The sequence below is a fragment of the Procambarus clarkii genome, chromosome 35 (assembly GCF_040958095.1).
Source record: "Procambarus clarkii isolate CNS0578487 chromosome 35, FALCON_Pclarkii_2.0, whole genome shotgun sequence".
In the NCBI taxonomy this organism is placed as follows: Eukaryota; Metazoa; Arthropoda; class Malacostraca; order Decapoda; family Cambaridae; genus Procambarus; species Procambarus clarkii.
Genome location: NC_091184.1, coordinates 25,632,088 through 25,655,906, shown reverse-complemented (window position 1 = coordinate 25,655,906; position 23,819 = coordinate 25,632,088). Strand labels below are relative to the sequence as shown.

Below are 23,819 nucleotides of genomic sequence, written 5' to 3'. Positions count from 1 at the left end.
CTGGCAGGGGGTTGGTGCTGGACCAGTAGCCCCACCCCCCCCTCTACTGGCAGGAGGTTGGTGCTGGACCTGTAGCTCCAGCCCCCCCTCTACTGGCAGGGGGTTGGTGCTGGACCTGTAGCTCCAGCCCACCTCTACTGGCAGGGAGTTGATGTTGGAACTGTAGCTCCAGCCCCCCTCTAATGGCAGGTGGTTGGTGCTGGACCTGTAGCTCCAGCCCCCCTCTAATGGCAGAGGGGTTGATGTTGGACCAGTAGCTTCAGCCCCCCCTCTACTGGCAGGGGATTGGTGCTGGCCCTGTAGCACCAGTCTGTTGGTATTAGCCCCAAAATCTGTTGGTATTACAGATGGGCTACCTGTAAGCATGGGGAATCGGGAAGAATAAATGGAACATGTACACACAATCACCCTAGAAAGTGCAGAAACCTCCTCAATACAGGTAAATGTACCAAAAGCTGTGAATTCTTTCACCCAGAAATTTGCAAGAACTCTTTGGACAGGAAAGAGTGCTTCAATGCTGAATGCCCAGCTTTTCATATAAGAGGTACCAGGCGAATAAAACCGACAGACTACCACTATGAAAACAGCCACTACTCCATCAACCGGGATAATTTTTTAGCAAGAGGAGGAGGAGAAGAATGGCTAAAAATGACCAGACTCTACCACCAACTCGGTCAAATGCTAGAGAGGACGCAAACACAGTGGCCTCCTTACCAGAGCCTCAGATATTAACACCAATTAAAGCATCCAGCACTGCCACTAACACGATAACATCATTTATATTTGCCAACATCCAGGGTATAAAAACACGCAAATCCAACAAAGTTCATTTTATAGATGGTCTCCTTCATGAGGCAAATGCAGTGTTTGCAGCCCTAACGGAAACTCACACAAAGGACTACCTTGATGGTGAAATATGGATCCCAGAATACAATCTCTTCAGATGTGATAGGAAACACCGGCTTCAGGGTGGGGTCAGCCTCTACATCAAAGACACACTCATCTGTACTGAGCTGCTAAACACCTCAAATGTTATGGTGGAAGTGCTGATAGTCAAAATAGAGATCCTAAATGTAGTTGTTGTCCTTGTATATAATTCACCTGAGGCAAACCCTCAGCAGTTTAAAGACCAACTAATGAAAATAGAGCACTGCTAGGAAAACCTCACAAATCCAGCTCCGAACATCATCCTGCTTGGGGACTTCAACCTACGGCACCTGAAATGGAAGCACCTGGCTAATACAGTAATATCAGAAAGAATACCAGGAAGTAGCCTAAATGAGCAGGCACATGCAAATGACCTGCTACGGATGTGCGATAGGTTTGCCTTAAACCAGCAAATAGTAGAACCAACTAGGAAGGAGAACACGCTGGACCTCATTTTCACTAATAATGATGAGTTGATCGGGAACATAATGATTACAAATACCTGTTACTCAGATCACAACTTAATTGAGGTACTGACAACCATGGGGAATGGACCTCCAAAACCAGTCCAGATTCCCGGTGGAGGAGATTTCAGCAAATTCAACTTCAATAATAAACGGATAAACTGGGAGCAAATAAACCAGGACTTCACAGAAATAAACTGGGAAGAACAGCTAGGAAATGCAAACCTGAACCAGTGCCTGGAAAAAATAAGCTCAGTAGCACTAGAAATATGTTCAAACCGCATACCCCTAAGAAAAAAGAGAAAGAGATGCAGATTGGAACGGGAACGTCGTTCCTTATATAGGCGAAGAAAACGAATCGCGGAACAACTTGAGAGTCGCACCCTATCTCAAGAACGGCGAAGAAGGTTAGGTAGAGAAATAGAAACAATTGAACTCAAGCTACAAGAATCATACAAAACCCAGGAGAGGCAAAGAGAGCAAAAGGCCATCAGTGAAATAGAGAGAAATCCGAGATATTTTTTCTCCTATGCAAAATCAAGATAAAAAACCACATCTAGTATCGGGCCCCTGCGAAAGGGAGATGGAACTTTCACAGATGACAACAAAGAAATGAGCGAGTTACTGAGGAAGCAGTACGACTCTGTTTTCAGTGAGCCATTAAATGCACTAAAGATTGATAACCCAAATGAATTTTTCATGGATATGATACCAACATCAAATCACATATCAGACGTCGCCCTATCCCCACTAGATTTTGAAGAAGCCATAAACAGTATGCCTATGCACTCTGCACCAGGCCCGGATTCTTGGAACTCCATATTCATCAAGAACTGTAAAAAACCACTATCGCAGGCCCTTCACATTCTGTGGAGACAAAGCCTAGATACTGGCGTTATCCCTGACATACTAAAAACAGCAGAGATAGCACCACTCCATAAAGGAGGAAATAAGGCAGAGGCAAAAAATTACAGACCGATAGCACTAACATCGCACATCATAAAAATTTTTGAGAGAGTGCTAAGAAGTAAGATCACAAAATACATGGAATCACAGCATCTCCATAACCCCGGACAACATGGTTTCAGAACAGGGCGCTCTTGCCTGTCGCAGTTGCTGGACCACTATGATATGGCATTAGATGCTATGGAAGACAAACAAAACGCTGATGTAATTTACACAGATTTCGCAAAAGCTTTTGATAAATGTGACCATGGTGTTATTGCACATAAAATGCGTTCAAAAGGAATTACCGGGAAAATAGGCAGATGGATCTACAATTTCCTGACTGACAGAACCCAATGTGTAATAGTCAACAAAATAAAATCCAGCCCATCAACCGTGAAGAGCTCAGTCCCCCAGGGTATTGTGCTTGCTCCAGTACTTTTTCTCATCCTCATATCGGACATAGACCAGAACACAACCTATAGCACTGTATCATCCTTTGCAGATGACACTAGGATTTTCATGAGAGTTGGCAACATAGAGGACACGGCAAACCTCCAATCAGATGTTGATCAGGTCTTTCTATGGGCTACAGAAAATAATATGGTATTCAACGAGGATAAGTTTCAGCTCATGCGCTACGGAAAAATTGAAAACATAAAAACAGGAACCACGTACAAAACGCAGGCAAATCATAATATAGAACGAAAAGGCAATGTAAAGGACCTGGGTGTACTCATGTCAGAAGACCTTACCTTTAAAGAACACAATAAAGTAGCCGTCACAACTGCAAGAAAAATGACAGGTTGGATAACAAGAACTTTTCACACTAGAGATGCTATACCGATGATGATACTTTTCAAAACGCTTGTGCTATCTAGAGTGGAGTACTGCTGCACAATGACAGCCCCTTTCAAAGCTGGAGAAATTGCTGACCTAGAAAGCGTGCAGAGAAACCTTTACTGCTAGAATCCACTCAGTAAAACATCTAAATTACTGGGACCGACTAAAGAGCCTAAATCTGTACTCCCTTGAGCGCAGGCGGGAGAGATACATAATAATTTACACGTGGAAAATAATTGAGGGGCTGGTCCCAAACCTGCACACAGAAATAACACCACATGAGACCAGAAGACATGGCAGGATGTGCAGAATACCCCCGTTGAAAAGCAGAGGTGCAACAGGTACTCTGAGAGAGAACTCTATCAACATCAGAGGCCCGAGACTGTTCAACACGCTTCCACTACACATAAGGGGCATAACTGGCAAACCCCTCACAGTGTTCAAGAGAGAACTGGATAAGCACCTCCAAAGGATACCTGATCAACCAGGCTGTGACTCATACGTCAGGCTGCGAGCAGCCGCGTCTAACAGCCTGGTTGATCAGTCCAGCAACCAGGAGGCCTGGTCGACGACCGGGCCGCGGGGACACTAAGCCCCGGAAGCACCTCAAGGTAGCCAGCCGTCTTCTACTGACAGGGGGTTGATGCTGGACCTGTAGCTCCAGCCCCCCCTCTACTGGCAGGGAATTGGTGCTGGACCTGTAGCTCCAGCCCCCCCTCTACTGGCAGGGGGGGGGGGTTGGTGCTGGACCTGTAGCTCCAGCCCCCCCTCTACTGGCAGGAGGTTGGTGCTGGACCTGTAGGTTATCTTGAGATTATCTTGAGATGATTTCGGGGCTTTTTAAGTGTCCCCGTGGGTGAAAGAAACTCTGCCTATTGTTTCTCGCTGGCGCCTGGGATCGAACCCAGGACCACAGGATCACAAGTCCAGTGTGCTGTCCGCTCAGCCGACCGGCTCCAGCCCCCCCTCTACTGGCAGGGGATTGGTGCTGGACCTGCAGCTCCAGCCCCTCTCTACTGGCAGGGGGTTGGTGATGGACCTGTAGCTCCAGCCCCCCACCTCTACTGGCAGGGGGTTGGTGCTGGACCTGTAGCTCCCACCCCTCTCTAATAACAGGGGGTTGGTGCTGGGCCTGTAGCTCCAGCCCCCTCTACTGGCTGGGGGATAATAGTGCTGGACCTGTAGCTCCACCCCTTTCTACTGGCAGGGGGGTTGGTGCTGGACCTGAAGCTCCAACCCCCCTCTACGGGCAGGGAGGGGGGTGGTGCTGGACCTGTAGCTCCAGCCCCCACCCCCTCTACTGGCAGGGGTTGGTGCTGGACCTGTAGCTCCAGCCCCCCTCTACTGGCAGGGGGTTGGTGCTGGACCTGTAGCTCCAGCCCCCCTCTACTGGCACGGGGTTGGTGCTGGATCTGTAGCTCCAGCCCCCTTCTCATTGCAGGGGGTTGGGGCTGGACCTGTAGCTCCAGCCCCCTTCTCCTTGCAGGGGGTTGGTGCTGGACCTGTAGCTCGAGCCCCACTCTACTGGCAGGGGGTTGGTGCTGGACCTGTAGCTCCAGTCCCCCTCTACTGGCAGGGGGTTGGTGCTGGACCTATAGCTCCAGCCCCCCTTTACTGGCAGAGTGGGGTGTTGGTGCTGAACCTGTAGCTCCAGCCCCCTTCTCCTGGCAGGGGGTTGGTGCTGGACCTGTAGCTCCAGCCCCCCTCTACTGGCAGAGGGTTGGTGCTGGACCTATAGCTCCAGCCCCCCTTTACTGGCAGGGTGGGGTGCTGGTGCTGGACCTGTAGCTCCAGCCCCTCTTCTCCTGGCAGGGGGTTGGAGCTGGACCTGTAGCTCCAGCCCCCCCCCTCTACTGGCAGGGGGGTTGGTGCTGGACCTGTAGCTCCATTCCTTCTCTACTGGCAGAGGGTTTGTGCTGGACCTGTAGCTCCACCCCCCCCCCCTGTACTGGCATGGGGTTGGTGCTGGTCCTGTAGCTTAACCCCCCCCCCCCTGTACTGGCATGGGGTTGATACTGGACCTGTAGCTCCAGCCTCCCTCTACTGGCAGGGGGTTGGTGCTGGACCTGTAGCTCCAGCCCCTCCTCTACTGGCAAGGGGTTGGTGCTGAACCTGTACCTCTAGCCCACCTGTACTGGCAGGGGGGTTGGTGCTGGACCTGTAGCTCCAGCCCCCTTCTACTGGCAGTAGGCTGGTGCTGGACCTGTACCTCCAGTCCCCCTTTACTGGCAAGGGGTTGGTGCTGGACCTGTAGCTCCATCCCCTCTCCCCCTCCCCCTGTGATGGCAGGGGGTTGGTGCTTGATCTGTACCTCCAGCCCACCTCTACTGGGAGGGGGGTTTGGTACTGGACCTGTAGCTCCAGCCCCCCTCTACTGGCAGGGGGGTTGGTGCTGGTCCTGTAGCTCCAGCCCCCCTCTACTGGCAGGGGGGTGTTGGTGCTGGATCTGTAGCTCCAGCCCCCCTTTACTGGCAGGGGGTTGGTGCTGGACCTGTAGTTCAAGCCCCCTTCCCTCTACTGGCAGGGGTGATGGTGGTGGACCTGTAGCTCCAGCCCTCCTCTACTAGCAGGGGGTTGGTGCTGGACCTGTAGCTCCAGCCCCCACTCCAGAGGACCACTCTAGAAAGAGAACGCAGACGACTGTACAAGAGAAGGAAAAAAAACAGCGTTGAATGTAATGAAACGCCATTTTCTGGGTGAGTCCCGGAGGCTCCCCGGAGCTATCCCAGGCTGATATGCTAATGTCAGACTTTGGCATTAGTCATGTGTATGGAGTTCTTAGGCCTATCGGGGACCACGGCCAGAACCGGGCCCCCTCAGAGAGGCAAGGGGAGCAATGGCCTATAGAAGCCCCCGTGTAGTTGAAAGCATTCTATGTCTGCCATCGACCGGAACAGGCACCCAGAAAGGTAAGCGCCCCAAAACAAACCCCTATTCTTGTTAAAATTGCTACCTAAAACCGAACTAGTGGATAGAACTCCCCAACCGAAAACAAGCAAACTAGTGTGACATCACACACTGCCGCGCCGCTGTCTGCGCAGCTCCCCCCTCCCCGGGAGGGGGAAGGGGGAGCCCCAGACCCCCCGCGCCGGCTACCCACACCTCAGTTCTTGAGGTTGGATGTCAAAAACGCGAAAAACCGCCGACCGGAGGGAGGGAGGGATGCCGGGGAGCCTCCGGGACTCACCCAGAAAATGGCGTTTCATTACATTCAACGCTGGTTTTCTGGGGGGAGCCCCGTCGGCTCCCCGGAGCTAACTACCCACAGACAGAAAAAGAGGGACTTACCCGGGAGGCGGTCGTCGCTCACCCCTCAACTCGAAGCCGAGACAACTGGCTGCAACCGCCGACCCAAAGCAACACAGGCCCGACGAGGCCCAGGGACATTCACAAGGTAACGAGCAGCCAGGACCCTGTTCGACCGCCAAAATCCCCGCGCCCGAATATCAGACCAAGACATATTCCCAAAGACGGCAGCAAGAGCCGCGAACTTACGAACGTCATGGGCACGGGGATAGACCGCAGGCTGGCTGGACCTAATAACCCTGCGGACGACCTGAGAGACCCGAACCCGCGAACAGGGAAGAAGGGAAACCGGATCAACCCACAGCGCGTCCCCGGACACAGAAGCTGTGGCGCGCAAATAACGGCGAAGCGCCGCAACCGGACACAAAACATGATGCACCCCCGACCTGACCAACCAAGCATCAACCACCCATGGACCCCTCCGGAACGCAGCAGTCTCATTCTTTGCCAGAAAAGAAGGAGACGGCTGCAAACGAACAAAACTATCACCACGACCAAAAGAGCAGAAACCCCTGCGCCGGAGGAGAGCATGAAGCTCCCCGACCCGACCCCCAGAGGCCAAAGCCAACAAGAAAAGTGCCTTGGAAAAACAATCCTGGACCGAAGGGGCCACAACGAAACGAGGAAATGAAAGGAAAGCGAGCACCTTGTCCAAAGACCAGGACGGCTCAGGCGACGCATGAGCAGGCCGGAGGTGAAACAATGCACGAGACAGCTTGCGAAACGGCGCAGACGTAACATCGATACCAAAAGCAAGCTGAAGCGGCTCCGCCAGCGCCGCACGATACGAAGCGACAGTGTTAGGCATAAGATGACGGACCTGAAACAACCACGAGAGGAAGGACAAGACCACCCGAACAGACAAAGAGCTAACACGACGAAGACGCAAAAAGAAACGGAAGGACACCAGGAAACTTCATACTGCCGCCGAGAAGAAGCCCTCAGGTGGGACAGCAACAAGGAGGCCACCTGATCACCATAGAGATGATGAAAGACTCGAGTAAAAAAAAACATACGCGAAGACTCGAGGAGAAGATCGAACCAGCTACGTGACGTACCGGCCCGATCTGCTGAAAGAGGCGGAGCCGCGGGAAAACCCTCGGGTTCGGACACCGAGCAACCAGCGCCTGAAACCAAGGCTGGGCCGGCCACCAAGGGGCCAGAAGGACAACTCTCCCCCGGTAAGTCTCTAAGCGAGTCAGGACCTGGAGCAACAGCCGAACCGGGGGAAAGTGGTACAGGAACCCCCACCTCGACCAATCGAGCCGAAAGGCATCGACCCCGACGGCCTCGCAATCGGGGAAGGGCGCCGCATAAACGGGAAGACGCCGCGACCACGCCGACGCGAAGAAGTCCACTTCGGGGCGCCCGAACGTCTGGCAAAGCCAACGGAAGGACTCGTCGTCGACCGTCCACTCCGTGGAGAGGGGAACGAAGCGAGACAGGGCATCGGCCAAGACGTTGGACACGCCCCATACGTGAACCGCCAGGAGAGCCAAACCCCGAGAACTCAGCAGACGAGTCACCCGAAGCGACCAACCCCAAAGAGACAAGGACCGCATCGAACCCCCGCGGTTCAGGCAATGAACCACCGGAGAGCAGTCCGAATGGAGCCGAATCGTCGATCCGCGGGCCACCCGAATCCTCCCCAGAGCAAACCACACTGCCGCGAACTCCCGCACCGTACTGTGAGCTCGACGGAAGGACGGATCCCAACGCCCCTGGCCGGCCTGGTGAGCACTGGTCACAAAACCCCAGCCGAGAGACGACGCATCCGTTTACACATCGAGCGAGGGCTCGGGTAGGAACCCCGAAGGAACCAGAACAGCCGTCGAAGCCAAACCCGACCCGGCGGGTAGACCACCATCGCGAAGTTCAGGCTCCCGCACAGCCCCTCGAGCAACCGCCGGGTGACCCGAGGGCCCTCCAGAAACAGACGAAGGCGGGACCGCAGCCGCAGGAGAGACTCCGGAGGGAGAGACAAGGAGGCGGTTCGAGAGTCCCACACGAGACCCAGCCAAGTCCGAACCTGAGAGGGAACCAGATGGGACTTCCTCCAGTTCACCAAGAACCCGAACCCGGCGAGCTGGGAAAGAACCAAATCCCTGGCTAGCAAGCAAGCTGACTGGCTGGGAGCCCAAACCAGCCAGTCGTCGAGGTAGGCCAACACCCGAACACCTAGAAGACGCAAACGAGCCACCACAACCCGTGTAAGGCGTGTGAACACGCGAGGTGCCAGGTTCAACCCGAACGGGAGACAACGAAAGCGGTAACTCAGACGCCCCACTACAAAACCGAGCCAGTCCCTGAACCGCGGATGAATCGGGACATGCCAATAAGCGTCCCGGAGGTCCAGGGACACCATCCAAGCTCCCGGCTCCAAGAGGAGCCGAACCTGAGACAGCGTAGTCATCCGAAAAAGGGGCAATGAACCCAGGGGTTCAGACGGGACAAGTCCAGAATGAACCGCAGGTCCGCGCAGTCCCGTTTCGGAACCGGAAACAGACGGGAAACCCATCTGAGGGACGACGTCGTTTCGACGACGCCCAAGCGTACCCACTCCAAGACGACTCGACAGAGCGCAGGGGAAGAAGCCTGCCCTGCCAGCCCCGACCCCCCAAAGGGGGGAGGGGCCACCCAACGCCACCGCAGGCCGCGAGACACGACCCGAAAGGCCCACGAATCGTGGGACCAGGCGCGTGCGAACAGCGCAAGCCCCCCCCCCCCCCCCCCCCCCCCCATCGCCCCGTCAAGGGGGCAAACCGCGAAAGGGCCGGCGACCCTTACGAGACCCAGAACCCCGCACAGCGCGAACACCGCGCCGAACAGACGAGGGAGGGTCCGCAGGAGGAGCCAACCCCAAACCTGACACCAGAGGCCTACCACGACGAGAGGAACCCCGAGCCCTGGCACGACCTTTCCGGGAAGACCCACCCCGGGACCCCCGGAAAACCAACAAGTCCGACATCGGACGACAAGCCGCCGACGCAGCCTGAATAAACTGCGCCACGGCCGACTCCCCAAACAGGAGAGGACAAAAAGGTGAAGAACGCCTAAGAGCCAGAGCCCAAGCAGATTCCACGGAGGAACCCAGCACCGCCTGCCGACACGCGAGACGGGAAGCATAGAACAGGGAAACCGCATCCCGCAAAATCGGCGTGAACAGCTTCAACAAGGCAGCCGACGAACGCGCAGCCGAGGACAAGGTGCCAGACCCCGGAACGGACCCAAGCGTCCCCACATCCTCCACGAGCCAATCCGAAGACAGCTCCAGGAGGGAAAAGAACCGCAAGGCCGAACACAAAAGGCCCCGAGCACGCAAGTCCTCCGCCACGAGCGCCGCCGAAAGGGAGGGAACCTGCACATGGAGCTGAATAACGCCCACATCGCGGGGAAGGGCAGGGGCAAACAAGCACTCATTCAGGTACTCAAGTTCACCCCCCAGGAAAACCTGAAGCACCGTGGAAGCTTCCCGCCACTCCAGCGTGCGGGAACGACAGAAGGAATGCCAGGAATCCAGACCAAACAAGGGGCAGTCTGCTAGCCAGGACGACTCCGGAACCTCGTAACGGAGCCAGAAAGGGAACGAAGTCCCAAACCTGAACGTGGACGGATCCATTCCCGAGGCATAATCCGGGTCACGCAGGAGGTAAGCTGCAAAGGCCGCTCGCACCACACCAGGTTGGATGCGATAAGCCGAAAACCTCCGGAAGGATGGAACCGATGTACCCGGGGGAACACGGAACCGAACCCGGGGAGGGGCCGACACCAAATCCAACTCGTACGCAGAGGGGGGGAAAGAAAACCCCACTCCTTGTAACAATAAGCCCCGCTCAGTGGGAAGAAAAACCCAGGCGGGGTCCAGCGGGGCCCAAGGCCCCCAAGTCAGCCGCTCCCCAGCCTCGAGGTCCGTCACCACAGGACCTGAGGCCGAGTCCTCTCCCCAAGCCCCGACCCCACAAGACAAGGACGGAGCAGCCGAAAAAGCTGGAGGAAGGGGGGCCCACTGGTCAGACCCTGAAGCTTCGGCCGGGAGACAAGACTCGAATGCCTCTGCCGCTCCCCCGGAAGGGGCAACCCCCGAAGCTGCCCGAGTCTCGAGATCAAGTAACCCCTGCTCCGACCCCAAAACCCTCAGACGCTTCGGGGCCGGAAGCAGGGGCGGGGGACCAGAACGAACAGAAGGGGAAGGACGAGGAGGTGCGGACTGAACCAGGATCGAAGCGACCCCCACCCCCAAGTCCGGGTCTCGAAAAGCAAAGCGGGGCAGCCCCGGGGCATCCGGGGAAGCAACCAACCGAGCGTGTTGCAACAGACGAAACCTAGACTGCAACGCACGTGCCGCCTGTACCCGAATAGAATCATCAGAGGATTGGGTAAATTGAGTCACAAGCAAGCAGCAACACTCACAGGACTCAGGGTCGAAAGTATCACCGACCCAACAGGCAGCGTGGCAGAGGCAAAAACAATGAGGGTCACCCTGAGACAAGGGGACCGAGCAACCCTCAAACTCGCACACAGCGAGTGGGGACTCCGGGGTCACATCCATCGGACCCACGCGCCCCCTAGGGGATTCCCAGGGTCCTGAGCGTTTACTTTAAGAGGACTCGCGCTCAGGTAGTCCCAGGCAGGGTGCTGCAAACCGGCGCCCAAAACTACCAAGCAAACTTCTAAAGCTGAACCCCAGGGACGTGTACACTCACGGGGACCTAGCAGGGGGCGCCACCGAGGAGAACAGTGGAAAGGCAAAAACAAACTGAATAAAATGACAGAACCCCCCACCAGGCAAAAACAAAAAGAAAAACAAAACCCCGCAAGAGGACAGCGAACCCCAAGGAACAGAGCCGGCTGCGATGTCGGGAAATACAAGCTGAGCAGCACCCTGCGCCCCTACCAGTGCAAACTGCCTCTTACCTGCCGGAAACAAGGGAGAACAGAACACCCAAGAGCCCAACAGGCGGCCGAAAAACCGAAAGGTAAAACGGACCAGCAGAGGCCGACCCCGAGGAGCCTGTGGAAGGTGGCCCCAAGCCCCAAGGGCAGTACTTACAGGGCACCTAGGGAAGGCAGCCCTAGGCGCATGCAGCCCGAGTACTGAAGATCACTCCTGGCTCTCGCACCCACAAAACTAACACCACACACAAAGCACAGTGCAGTAGCGACACCGGAGCCAGAGCACACGACCATCGCCTATAGCATCAGCCTCAAGAACTTAGGTGTGGGTAGCCGGCGCGGGGGGTCTGGGGCTCCCCCTTCCCCCTCCCGGGGAGGGGGGAGCTGCGCAGACAGCGGCGCGGCAATGTGTGACGTCACACTAGTTTGCTTGTTTTCGGTTGGGGGAGTTCTATCCACTAGTTCGGTTTTAGGTAGCAATTTTAACCAGAATAGGGGTTTGTTTTGGGGCGCTTACCTTTCTGGGTGCCTGTTCCGGTCGATGGCAGACATAGAATGCTTCCAACTACACGGGGGCTTCTATAGGCCATTGCTCCCCTTGCCTCTCTGAGGGGGCCCGGTTCTGGCCGTGGTCCCCGGTAGGCCTAAGAACTCCATACACATGACTGATGCCAAAGTCTGACATTAGCATATCAGCCTGGGATAGCTCCGGGGAGCCGACGGGGCTCCCCCCAGAAAAGAACGGAAATGCTTCGGCAGACACAACTATCACAAGCAAGGAAAACAAGCCTAAGCAGGGAGATCGAAGAAATAGAACAAACGTTGAAGCGATCATATGAGTCTGAGGAAATGAAATTGGAACAGAAAGCTATACAAGAGATAAGGACAAATCCGAAATATTTTTTCACATACGCAAAATCCAAATCCAAAACCTTGACCAGTATTGAACTGTTAATTGCAAATGAAGGTACGTACACAGAGGACAGCAAAGAGATTAGTGAAATTCTAAGAAGCCAGTATGAGGCTATGTTTAGCACACCAATAAACAATATGAAAGTTGATGACCCAGACAGCTTCTTTATGAATGACATTCAAGCTGCAGATAATATAACGGATATTACCACAAACTCGGAAGACTTTGAAAGAGAAATTGAGTAAAGAGTAACAGTCAATCAGATAAAATCGAGTCCAAGCGATGTTAAAAGCTCTGTAGCTCCAGCCCCCTCTACTGGCAAGGGGTTGGTGCTGGACCTGTAGCTCCAGCCCTTCTCTACTGGCAGGGGTTTGGTGCTGGACCTGTACCACCAGCCCCCTTCTACTGGTAGGGTGGTTGGTGCTGGACCTGTAGCTCCAGCCCCCTTCTACTGGCAGGGGGTTGGTGCTGGACCTGTAGCTCCAGCCCCCTTCTACTGGCAGGGTGGTTGGTGCTGGACCTGTAGCTCCAGCCCCCCTCTACTGGCAGGGGGTTGGTGCTGGACCTGTAGCTCCAGCCCCCCTCTACTGGCAGGGGGTTGGTGCTGGACCTGTAGCTCCAGCCTCTCTCTACTGGCAGGGGTTTGGTGCTGGACCTGTAAGTCCAGCCCCTCTCTACTGGCAGGGGGTTCGTGCTGGACCTGTAGCTCCAGCCCCCCTCTACTGGCAGGAGAATGGTGCTGAACCTGTAGCTCCAGCCCCCTTCAACTGGCAAGGGGTTGGTTCTGGACCTGTAGCTCCAGCCCCCTTCTACTGGCAGGGTGGTTGGTTCTGGACCTGTAGCTCCAGCCCCCTTCTACTGGCAGGGGGTTGGTTCTGGACCTGTAGCTCCAGCCCCCTTCTACTGGCAGGGTGGTTGGTGCTGGACCTGTAGCTCCAGCCCCCTTCTACAGGCAGGGGGTTGGTGCTGGACCTGTAGCTCCAGACCCCTTCTACTGGCAGGGGGTTGGTGCTGGACCTGTAGCTCTAGCCCCCCTCTACTGGCAAGGGGTTGGTGCTGGCATTGTTTGGGAGTTTGTTAGCAGTTTCAAGGCTTCAGTCTCTTCGAACCCAGCAGTGCCCTATTTTGGTTCACTGTCTTCCTGGATGCTTTCCCGGTAAGATGGAGAGTGGTGACACTCCACCACTCCACTTGGTGGAGTGTCACCCGCTCTCTGTGCCTCTGTGAGGGGGCCAGGATCCCGGGTTCAATAGAGGATCACAGGTTCATACACCATGCAGGCCAGAAATGGTTCACATGTTTCCTTTCACCTGTTCCACATGTTCACCTACCAGTAAATATTTATCCCAGAGGTAGAAAACTATTGTAAATTGTATGTTAAGGAAAGTCAGTAGTTGACCTTGGGGAAACCTGATAAACCTAGGAACAGGCTTCCTCTCCTCAAAACTCAACTCAATATCATGTGATATGACCTATGAGAGAAAATAAAAAACTTACTGTTAATTGTTTCTGGGGGATCTCTCCAGTGATTTCCTGAACTTTATTCATGATGCTGGAGGCTGAGTCTCCCAGGTGTACGGGGTCACCTGTGGCACCTGTCTCTGTGGTCGTCATCTCCAGGGCCTCCCTGATGGTCTCCTGCACTGTCATTACCGACACAAACATTAATGGTGGAACCTGGACTATAATGAAGCATCAGGCTCTGAATAAAGTAACTGGACTATAATGAAACATCAGGCTCTGAGTAAAGTAACTGGACTATAATGAAGCATCTGACTCTGAGTAAAGTAACTGGACTATAATGACGCATCAGGCTCTGAGTAAAGTAACTGGACTATAATGAAACATCAGGCTCTGAGTAAAGTAACTGGACTATAATGAAACATCAGGCTATGAGTAAAGTAAATGGACTATAATGAAGCATCAGGCTCTGAGTAAAGTAACTGGACTATAATGAAACATCAGGCTATGAGTAAAGTAAATGGACTATAATGAAGCATCAGGCTCTCAGTAAAGTAACTGGACTATAATGAAACATCAGGCTCTGAGTAAAGTAACTGGACTATAATGAAACATCAGGCTCTCAGTAAAGTAACTGGACTATAATGAAACATCAGGCTCTGAGTAAAGTAATTTGACAATATAAGTAATGTTTCTCTACATTGACCACAGTGTAGAGAAACACCAAGATGACAGTTGACTTTATTAATAAAAATGTTTCAGGTGTTAGATCAAAAAGTTTCCTATACATAAAGTCTACTCTTATCTTGATGTGTCTCCATGTCAAAAGTGTTTATATAGAGGCAATACTACACTCTGTTGGGTGAAAACAATATGACCTTCAGCAGCGTACCTTCACTGAAGTGTGGACAGTCTTGACATCTGGGAAGAGTTCCTGGCACTTCTTGAGCCAATTTTCTACCTCCATGTTGCATTGGTCAACTTCATTGATGGTCATGAATACTTCCTGTGCTGTGTTGCCCGTGTCGAGGTTCCCCAACATGGCCTGCAGCTGAGTCTTCCCTTCCTCTCCATGTGTTGTCATATCCACCACACTGGTATCCTCCAGTTCCAAGAGCTTCATTGCTGACTTGTTCTGCTCTACCAGAGCATAGAGTCTGTCCTGGAGCTGGAGGTGGTGAGTCTTCCAGTCCCCCAGCTGCCCCCGGTACTCCCCCAGCTGGGACAGTACCTCTTCACAGCTAGTAATGAGGCTGCTGATGATGCTCTTCTGCTCCTGCACCAGGGAATGTAACGTCTTACTGATGCCTCTGGCAGGACCTTCAGAAGGTTTTGCTGGCACTACTTCCTCAGTTGTTAGCTGGATATTTTTAAGTTTCCTAACTAAAGCCTCCACAGCATAGCTAATTGGGAACTGAGTAGCAGCTGTGGCAGCGTGCTCAGCACGGCAGCTGGGGCAGGTCAGCTGACCATTCTTGATAGCATTGTCAATACACTGGGAGCAGAATGTGTGACCACACGGCAGATTGCGAGGCCGTAGCCGATTGTCATCATAATCATTAAAACACACTGAACATTCCTCTGGCTTGTTATCCTGTGGAAAAGAATATTTGGTTAAACTAGATGTATTTACAACAACAAAGTATTATTACAGTACTTTATTTACTAATACAAATTGCATAATATCTATATACATTCTCTGCATCAGCTATTCTAGAGTTAATATTACTTACAGATTAACATATTCACACAACGGCCAATATTTTTTTTTTATAAATATATCCCGGAGTATGGGATAATATTTTTTGGTAACATATTGCAGCAGTAGGGCTGCCTGTAAGCCGTACCCGAGAGTACAGATTAACAATACCTGTCCTTACTTTCTTATGAATAATAGAAGGAAATGTATGTATCATATATGATAATTGGGGAAGGGTCAAGTATTCTTAGTCTAAGTTGGACAATAAGTGCTCTGTGGGTTAAATCTTCACACATGGGCTTTATTGAACTCCGGATTATTCTACACTTATTAACTATGGGAACACACGATTACGTTACTGGATTGTTGAGATTGAGTGACACTCTTCACCAAACATAAACATGATGGATGAATTGACTATTGGTCCCACACAAATCTGGGCTTAGTCGTTATTTTACTGTACACTCTCTTGGTAATATACAAATGTAGCATGGATTTTTACAATATAAGGTCTCTACACTTAATCACTTTACTAACGGGGACCAAGGTTGATGGAGTTTAAACCACGTATTACAGTACTCCTTAAAGTGGGTGAATGAGCCCAAAATAACACAAGACACACAGGGTTCTACAAACACACATTCCTAAAATTCCTATCTCTAAACTACAAAGAAAAAAATCACTAGTACAGTTAATACACTTATCATTACTGTAGAAGACCACCCCAAGCATCGCATTGACGTGTACTGGACACTGGAGTAGTCGCCACCTGAGTGGACAACTCTTGCTGCCGCTCTCCACTCTGTGTGCACTCTCTTGGTTCCAATAATGTTTCACACAAAACTCATATCCCAAAACTGGTCATTTGTATGTCTTATAGAGTTCCAGACTGTTTTCAACATTTAACACTGCTGTTTCTATATATATTTTCAACCAGTGAATGTCTTAAATAAGTGTTTCCTATACTATTCCATTGCTTTGGGGAGGATATATAATTATTAATAATAATAATTTTTCTTTTTAAGTCACTGTGCTCCGCATGTAGAGAACTGACTATTGTACTGGCAGAAATCATAAATTCATGATTGTCCTGCCCTTCAAGAAGACCTGAACAAAATAAGTGTATGAGCACCACTTGGCAAATGGAATTTAATGTGAACAAATGCCATGCTATAGAATGTGGAATAGGAGAACATAGACCCCACACAACCTATAAACTATATAATTACCTAAGTGTAGTTACAGGATGAGAGCTATGCTCATGATGTCTCGTCTTCCAAGCACTCTGTCATATAACGCTTTGAAATTACTGACGCTTTTGGCCTCCACCACCTTCTCACCTAACTTGTTCCAACCGTCTACCCCACTTGTTTGTGAAAGTGAATTTTCTTATTCACTTCTAAAAAATTAGATTTTCTTCGGCACCTTTGTTTAGTTTAAATCTGTGACCTCTTGTTCTTGAAGTTCCAGGTCTCAGGAATTTTTACCTATCAATTTTTATCATTTCCCGTTACTATTTTGTACGTAGTGATCATATCGCCTCTTCTTCTCTATATACCATTTGTATATAGAGAATCGCTATATACCATTTGACACCCACAGGCGCATACAAAAAAAAAATAAAAATAAAATCTTTCTTCTTCCTAACCTGTTAATTTGTGTTCACTGATCACGGGAAAAATAATATAAAAATCGTAAGTGGCATATATTGCCCGCTATACGGCGGAGAAGTCTGGCAAAAAAACAGGCGCTGACTCAGCGTGCGTCCCAGACGGTCTGTCGCTTGCCAGCTGTCAGGCCGGAGTTTCCACAAAGAGATAATTACCTAATTATTTCAATGTCTCTGTTTGATTTTTCGTAGTTTTTTGCTGTAATATTATTCAATAGTGTGTAGTGTGATATATTTATATAATAAAATGAGTGAATCATCGCTGTACTCAAAAATATAGTGTGCATATTGTTGATTCAATTGTATTCATCAAACAGTGAACAAATACTTTGCTGGTTATTACACTATATACACAGGTTATATATAAGTATCTGCATGTTTTGTTCACCGTAACGAACCACTAAGTTGCTATTATGAGTCAAAAAGTAACGAGTAATGACCGCCGTGTACCAGCCAGCCACTCCCGCCCTCCCTCAACACCTCACTCACCCACATTCTCCTCCCACCATACTGTTTTTGCTTTTATTCACTTTATACAGACGTTATAAATAAGTATCTACATTCGTGTTCACCATAACAAACCACTAAGTTGGCATGTTGAGTGGCAGTGGCAGCCTGCCACTGGCTGCTACTTGCTCCCTCCCTCAAGTCACCTGACTCACCCACATTCTCCTCCCACCATACTGTTTTTGCTTTTATTCACTATATACAGACGCTATATATAAGTATCTACATTTGTGTTCACCATAACGAACCACTAAGTTGGTATGCTGAGTGGCAGTGGCAGTGGCAGCGGCAGCCAGAGGCAGCCCGCCTCTGGCTGCCACTCCCTCCCTCACCTCACCTGACTTGCCACCATTCTCCACCCACCATACTGTTTTTGCTTTTATATACAGATGTTATATATAAGTATTTACATGTTTTGTTCACCATAACTGTACATCTAAGCTTGTATGGTGAGTAAAGGCACAAAGACGTAGGACCTCACACAGTCAGCTGGCTGCCGCCCTCAAGGCCAGACGCACTAATATTTCTCCTCCAACAATACTGTTTGTGGTGTTATTACGCTATATACACACATTATATATAAATATCTACCTGTTTTATTCACCATACTTGTACAAGTAAACTGGTATGGTGCCCAAAGACCATCGTGGTCACCAGTAAACAACATGATATATCGTGCAGACGATGCCACTGCCCTCACCAAAATGGCGGCTCCCAACCTACTCCTCTTGCTGATTATACCCTCTATACACACATTATATATAAGTATCTACATTTGTATTCACCATAGCGAACCACTAAGCTGGTATGGTGAGTGCAGTCAATAAAAGGTGGCCATAAACAGTCAGAAGACAACACCACCACCCTCCCTCCCAGAGCATTACTCCTCCCTCCATGCAGCACAGCGCTAAATATCACCACAATTCTGCTATTATCAGAACCCTGGTCAGTTTTATCACAGTCAGGGGTCATCTGTAATAATATCATCGCTACATAATAGCATGAACAAGTATATTATGGCATTTTTAGGCGATGCTGTGATCACAAGCTGAACAGCAGTGCTGTGAGCTCATGCTGCGTGCATTAGGCTTGGTAACTCACTCAATACTGAGGCCCCTAACACCCGGGAATTTGGCCCACGATTTTTTTAAAAAAGGGCGTCTGTTTACAAGAGCCCTGATGAAGGTGTGGTGAACCCTGTGTATCCGCAGGCTGTTTAAATCTTGCGTAGTACTCCAAAGCATCATATGATGTGATGCACAATTTTCTTCAAGTCGGTCAAAGCATCATATGATGCGATGTGCAATTTAAGGGATATATATATTTTCAACCAGTGAATGTCTTAAACAAGTGTTTCCTATACTATTCCATTGCTTTGGGGAGGATATATAATTATTACAGTAATAATAATAATTTTCCTTTGTAAGTCACTATGCTCCACATGTGCAGAACTGACTATTGTACTGACAGAAATCATAAATTCATGATTGTCCTGCCCTTCAAGAAGACCTGAACAAAATAAGTGTATGAGCACCACTTGGCAAATGGAATTTAATGCGAACAAATGCCATGTTATGGAATGTGAAATAGGAGAGCATAGACCCCACACAACCTATAAATTATATAATTACCTAAGTGTAGTTACAGGATGAGAGCTATGCTCATGATGTCTCGTCTTCCCAGCACTGTCGTATAACGCTTTGAAATTACTGATGCTTTTGGCCTCCACCACCTTCTCACCTAACTTGTTCCAACCGTCTACCCCACTTGTTTGTGAAAGTGAATTTTCTTATTCACTTCTAGAAAATTTAATTTTCTTCGGCACCTTTGTTTAGTTTAAATCTAAGACCTCTTGTTCTTGAAGTTCCAGGTCTCAGGAATTTTTGCCTATCAATTTTATCAATTCCCGTTACTATTTTGTACATAGTGATCATATCGCCTCTTTTTCTTTTATCTTTTAGTTTTGGAATATTTAACCCTTTAACTACGCAACACGCCTGCAGGCCCATGCTTGGGGTGCACTACGCGCCTCCGGGTATTTATATTTTTCACGTTCGATTTAAAAGTGACGTGCGGTGACGCGGGTACGGAATGGATGACTGGGAGCCCCAGTGATCGTCCGCCATCTTGAAAAAAAATCCCTGCATGCCCCACGGCCGTGGGGAGCCCCAGTTTCCAAGCAACAACCATGTCTGACGCATCGTCAATGAGCTCCCACTCCACGGTGACCCATGGTCATGGAAAACGACTCTTTGAGAAGATTCTCGATATTTTGTATGACGATGGTGCTATGGATGATGACCTGGACTATGATCCAGAGAAAGATCTGACACAGAGGTCTGATACGAGTGAGGAAGAGACGGAAGTGGATGATGTGGCGAGCGTGTACGGTACACGCTCCTCGCTCTGCTTGTCTCACCGCCCTGAGTCAACACCGTTATCACCCAGACGCCAGTTTATTCAGTGACAGTACATGTGACGAATCTTTCTCGGGCTTCAATGACATTGGCTCCGCTACGAGTAGTGTGGACGGCCCGAGTACTAGCAGCGGGGGTGGTACCAGGCGGGGCTTTGCTGTCTTAGTAACATGTCGAGGCAAGTGACAGCATGTCTCACAGCATGATGACAGTGGGCCCTCAACATCAGGAGTTCGTGGTAGGCCTATGGTACGAAAATCTGCCTCAGCGCCAAGCATACCCTCACGCAGCTCCAGCAGCAGGCGACATAGTCGAGGTTTTGGTGCTCATGGTGGTGTTGACCGTGTTGTTGGCGCCAACACCAAACTCCCTGGTGTACTTGTGTAGGAGGATTGCGCCACAATTGTCCCTCAAATGCCAACGTTTGATGATACCGATGTTGATGTTACAGCTTTATTCCCATATACCGGTGATGATATGGCAGACATGGAATATTTCCAGGCCTATTTTGATAATGTCTTCATGACCCATCTCGTGACCGAGACAAACACGTACGCCCACACCCTCATAGACGGCAGCATATTTCCTGCCTCACACGATGGAAAGATACGACAATTGATGAGATGTACGTGTGTCTGGCACTATGCATGATGATGAAACACTCCAAGAAAGCTGTCGTCCAGGACTATTGGAACAAAGGCAGCCTTGTTCCATCACCCATCTTCAACCGGTATATGTCGCGGGATAGGTTCCTCTTGATTCTCAGGTGCCTGCATTTCGAGAACAATGCAAATGAGGTCAGACACGACAGACTGTGGAAGGTACGCAAGGTATTCAGAGATCTGCGAGGGAAGTTCAAAGATTATTTTGTACCTGGACAGAATGTCGTTATCGACGAGTTGCTTGTACTGTTCAAGGGCAGACTGGCATTCAAGCAGTACATCCCTTCCAAGCGGCACCGTTTTGGACTTAATTTTTTCATGCTGTGCGACTGTGAGACTGGTATCGTCCTGGACATGATCTTGTATTCTGGTACAGACGTCGACATACCAGCTATAGATGAACACGGGTTCTCTGGCAGTGTCGTAAAAACCCTGATGGAACCGTTGCTGAACAGGGGGCATATACTGTTCACAGACAACTATTACACCAGCCCCCTGTTGACTAGATACCTCCTTGCCCACAACACCGGCGTATGTGGCACTGTGAAGGTCCTCAGGAAAGAAATGCCAGTGTTCGGTATAGGTATATCTGTGGGCTAGTGCCAGCTGCGCAAGTGTGACAATATGCTGTCAGTGCGGTGAAAGGACAGATGTGAGGTGAATATGCTGATGACGATTCACACCGGTGCTATGTTGGACAGTGGGAAGGTCCATTTTCAGACGCGCAACACCATGTATAAGCTGAACTGTGTCATAGACTATAACGTGAACATGCGCCTCGTCGATCAATGTGACATGATGCTTGGTGGTGTGGAGTGCGTGCGCAGGTCTGTGAAGTGGACGAAAAAGTTCTTCTTCCACCTAATGGATGTTGCAGTGCTCAACTGCTGCAATATGTACCTAGTGAAATCCAGCAGGAAACCGTCTATACGTACCTTCAGAGCCAGCGTTGTGTCACAACTGCTGGTAAAGTATGACAGGGAGGGATGAGTAGTACCGCGCAGGGTGCAAGCAACAATGCCACACGCAGCTCCAGACAGACTGCGGGGTAATGAAAACTTCGGGGTACACATGCTGGAGTATATGCCAGGCACAGCATCACGTGAGAAGGGTAAACGTGCATGCATAGTATGCAGGAACACTACACGCAGATCACAAAAGTGAAGATGCATCAGCACCTGGTGCGTGGAGTACAAGGTGCCACTCTGCCCCGTTGGCTGATTCGCAGCATAGCACACACTCAAGGAGTACTGAGTGTGTGTGTTACTGTACAGTATGTATATATAATGAAAATATAATATATCAGCGTGATAAATTGGAAGTAAGTGCAGGATAAGTGTACTTGTTTGTGATGCACGTAACACAGTGTCAACGGATGGTACGGATGTTTTACTGCCATAATATAGTGTACGTGTTCACCATACATTGGATCATCACGTAAAATCTAATAAATTTTATTTGGAACTGTGTGCAAAAAATTAACAAAAAATATATTCGCGGCAGCACGCGCATCCTGCCCCAGGCGCCCCACCGGCCCCGGGAGCTTACGGCAAGGGCGCACGAGGAATGATGACGTCATGCGCCATCTTACGGACCCCATAGCAGCCAAAGTGGGTACAATTTCGACATTCCATTGCTATACCCATATATAGGGAGGGGTTTTTGACACTTTTAGAAAAACAAAATTTTTCATGAGAATTTATTTTTTGCACATTAGGGGGGTCATATTTGGAGGCCGCACAGTTAAGGGGTTAATGCCTCTTACCACTCCTCATAGCTCTTGTCCTTCTGTTCTGGGAGCCATTTAGTTGCATGTTTTTGCACCTTTTCCAGTTTGTTGATGTGCTTCTTAAGATATGGGCACCATACAACCACTGCATATTCCATTTCAGCTTTGGTTTAACAAAAGTTGTGAACAATTTCTTGAGTATCTTGCCATCCATGTATTTAAAAGCAATTTTTAAGTTAGAAAGTAGAGCATAGGCTCCTCACACAATGTTCTTTATGTGGTCCTCAGGTGACAGTTGTCTATCTAGAACCACTCCTAGCTCTCTTTCTTTATCCAAATTCTTTATCGATTTCTCACATTTCATACAGGTGTCTAGATATGAAGTGGAAAAAAATGCTAAAGAAGCTAAGTAAGAACAAAGCATTTGGCCCAGATGGAGTTTCACCATGGGTCCTGAGAGAATGTGCACCTGAGTTTCAGCATTCCACTTCAACAGATTTTTCAGGCATCCCCGTGAACAGGAGTCCTAGCAGATGTGTGAAAAAAAAGGCTAACAGAAGAAATGTTTGCACTACAAGGTTGATATTCACTATGCTACCTATTTCAGACTCCCAGTTGATATTAGAGGCCGCAGCAGCACTCTACAACAGTAGCAGCAGGGAGGATACCATCAAATATAGACCTGTATCATTGACAAGTGTAATAGTCAAAATATTAGAAAAAATAATTGAAACTCAATGGGTAGAACCCTCGGAGAAAAACTATATAATAACAGACAGACAGTACGGTTTTGGATCTGGAAAATCCTGTGTAACAAATTTACTCAGTTTCTAGGATCTAGCCACAGAGATTTTAATGGAAAGATATGGTTGGGTATATTTATTTTGGCTCTCCTAATTATTTTGGACAACATTGATGAGTATCTCCTTGAAACTGCTTTGAAGATGACCCCTAACCTATACTGTTACTTCTTCTCATAGTCATGTTTTTTATTAACAGATTTAGGTATACCCTTAGTAAGCCATGGATTGTTTAACCTTTTAGTTGTGACTTGTTTAGTTAGCATTGGACAGTGGGTATTATAGATGCCAACACAAACAATATGGTGAAAGTGCTGATAATCAAATAGGGATCCTATATGTAGTTATTGTCCTTGTATATAAGTCACCAGAGGCAAATCATCAGCAGTTTAAAGACCAACTAATGAAAATAGAACACTGCTTAGAAAATCTCACAAATCCAGCCCCAAACATCATCCTGCTTGAGGACTTCAACCTACGGCACCTGAAATGGAAGACCCTAGCTAATACAGTTTTATCAGAGAGAATTCCTGGAAGTAGCCTAAATGAACAGTCACATGCAAATGACCTGCTACGAATGTGTG

The 23,819-nt window shown here is 49.7% G+C and overlaps 1 protein-coding gene across 1 annotated transcript in view; it reads right to left on the bottom strand.

Moving 5' to 3' along the window:
* LOC138371153 (uncharacterized) overlaps positions 1–17,979 on the bottom strand; it is a 32,302-nt gene extending 14,323 nt beyond the window's left edge. Inside the window, exons 1-4 of the mRNA XM_069335988.1 lie at positions 17,965–17,979; positions 14,984–15,346; positions 14,645–14,854; positions 13,789–13,968 (exon numbers count right to left, since the gene is read on the bottom strand). Coding sequence (XP_069192089.1) covers positions 13,789–13,968; positions 14,645–14,854; positions 14,984–15,346; positions 17,965–17,979 — 768 coding nt within the window. The remainder of the gene's footprint in view (positions 1–13,788; positions 13,969–14,644; positions 14,855–14,983; positions 15,347–17,964) is intronic.
* Between the last annotated feature and the right edge of the window lie 5,840 nt (positions 17,980–23,819).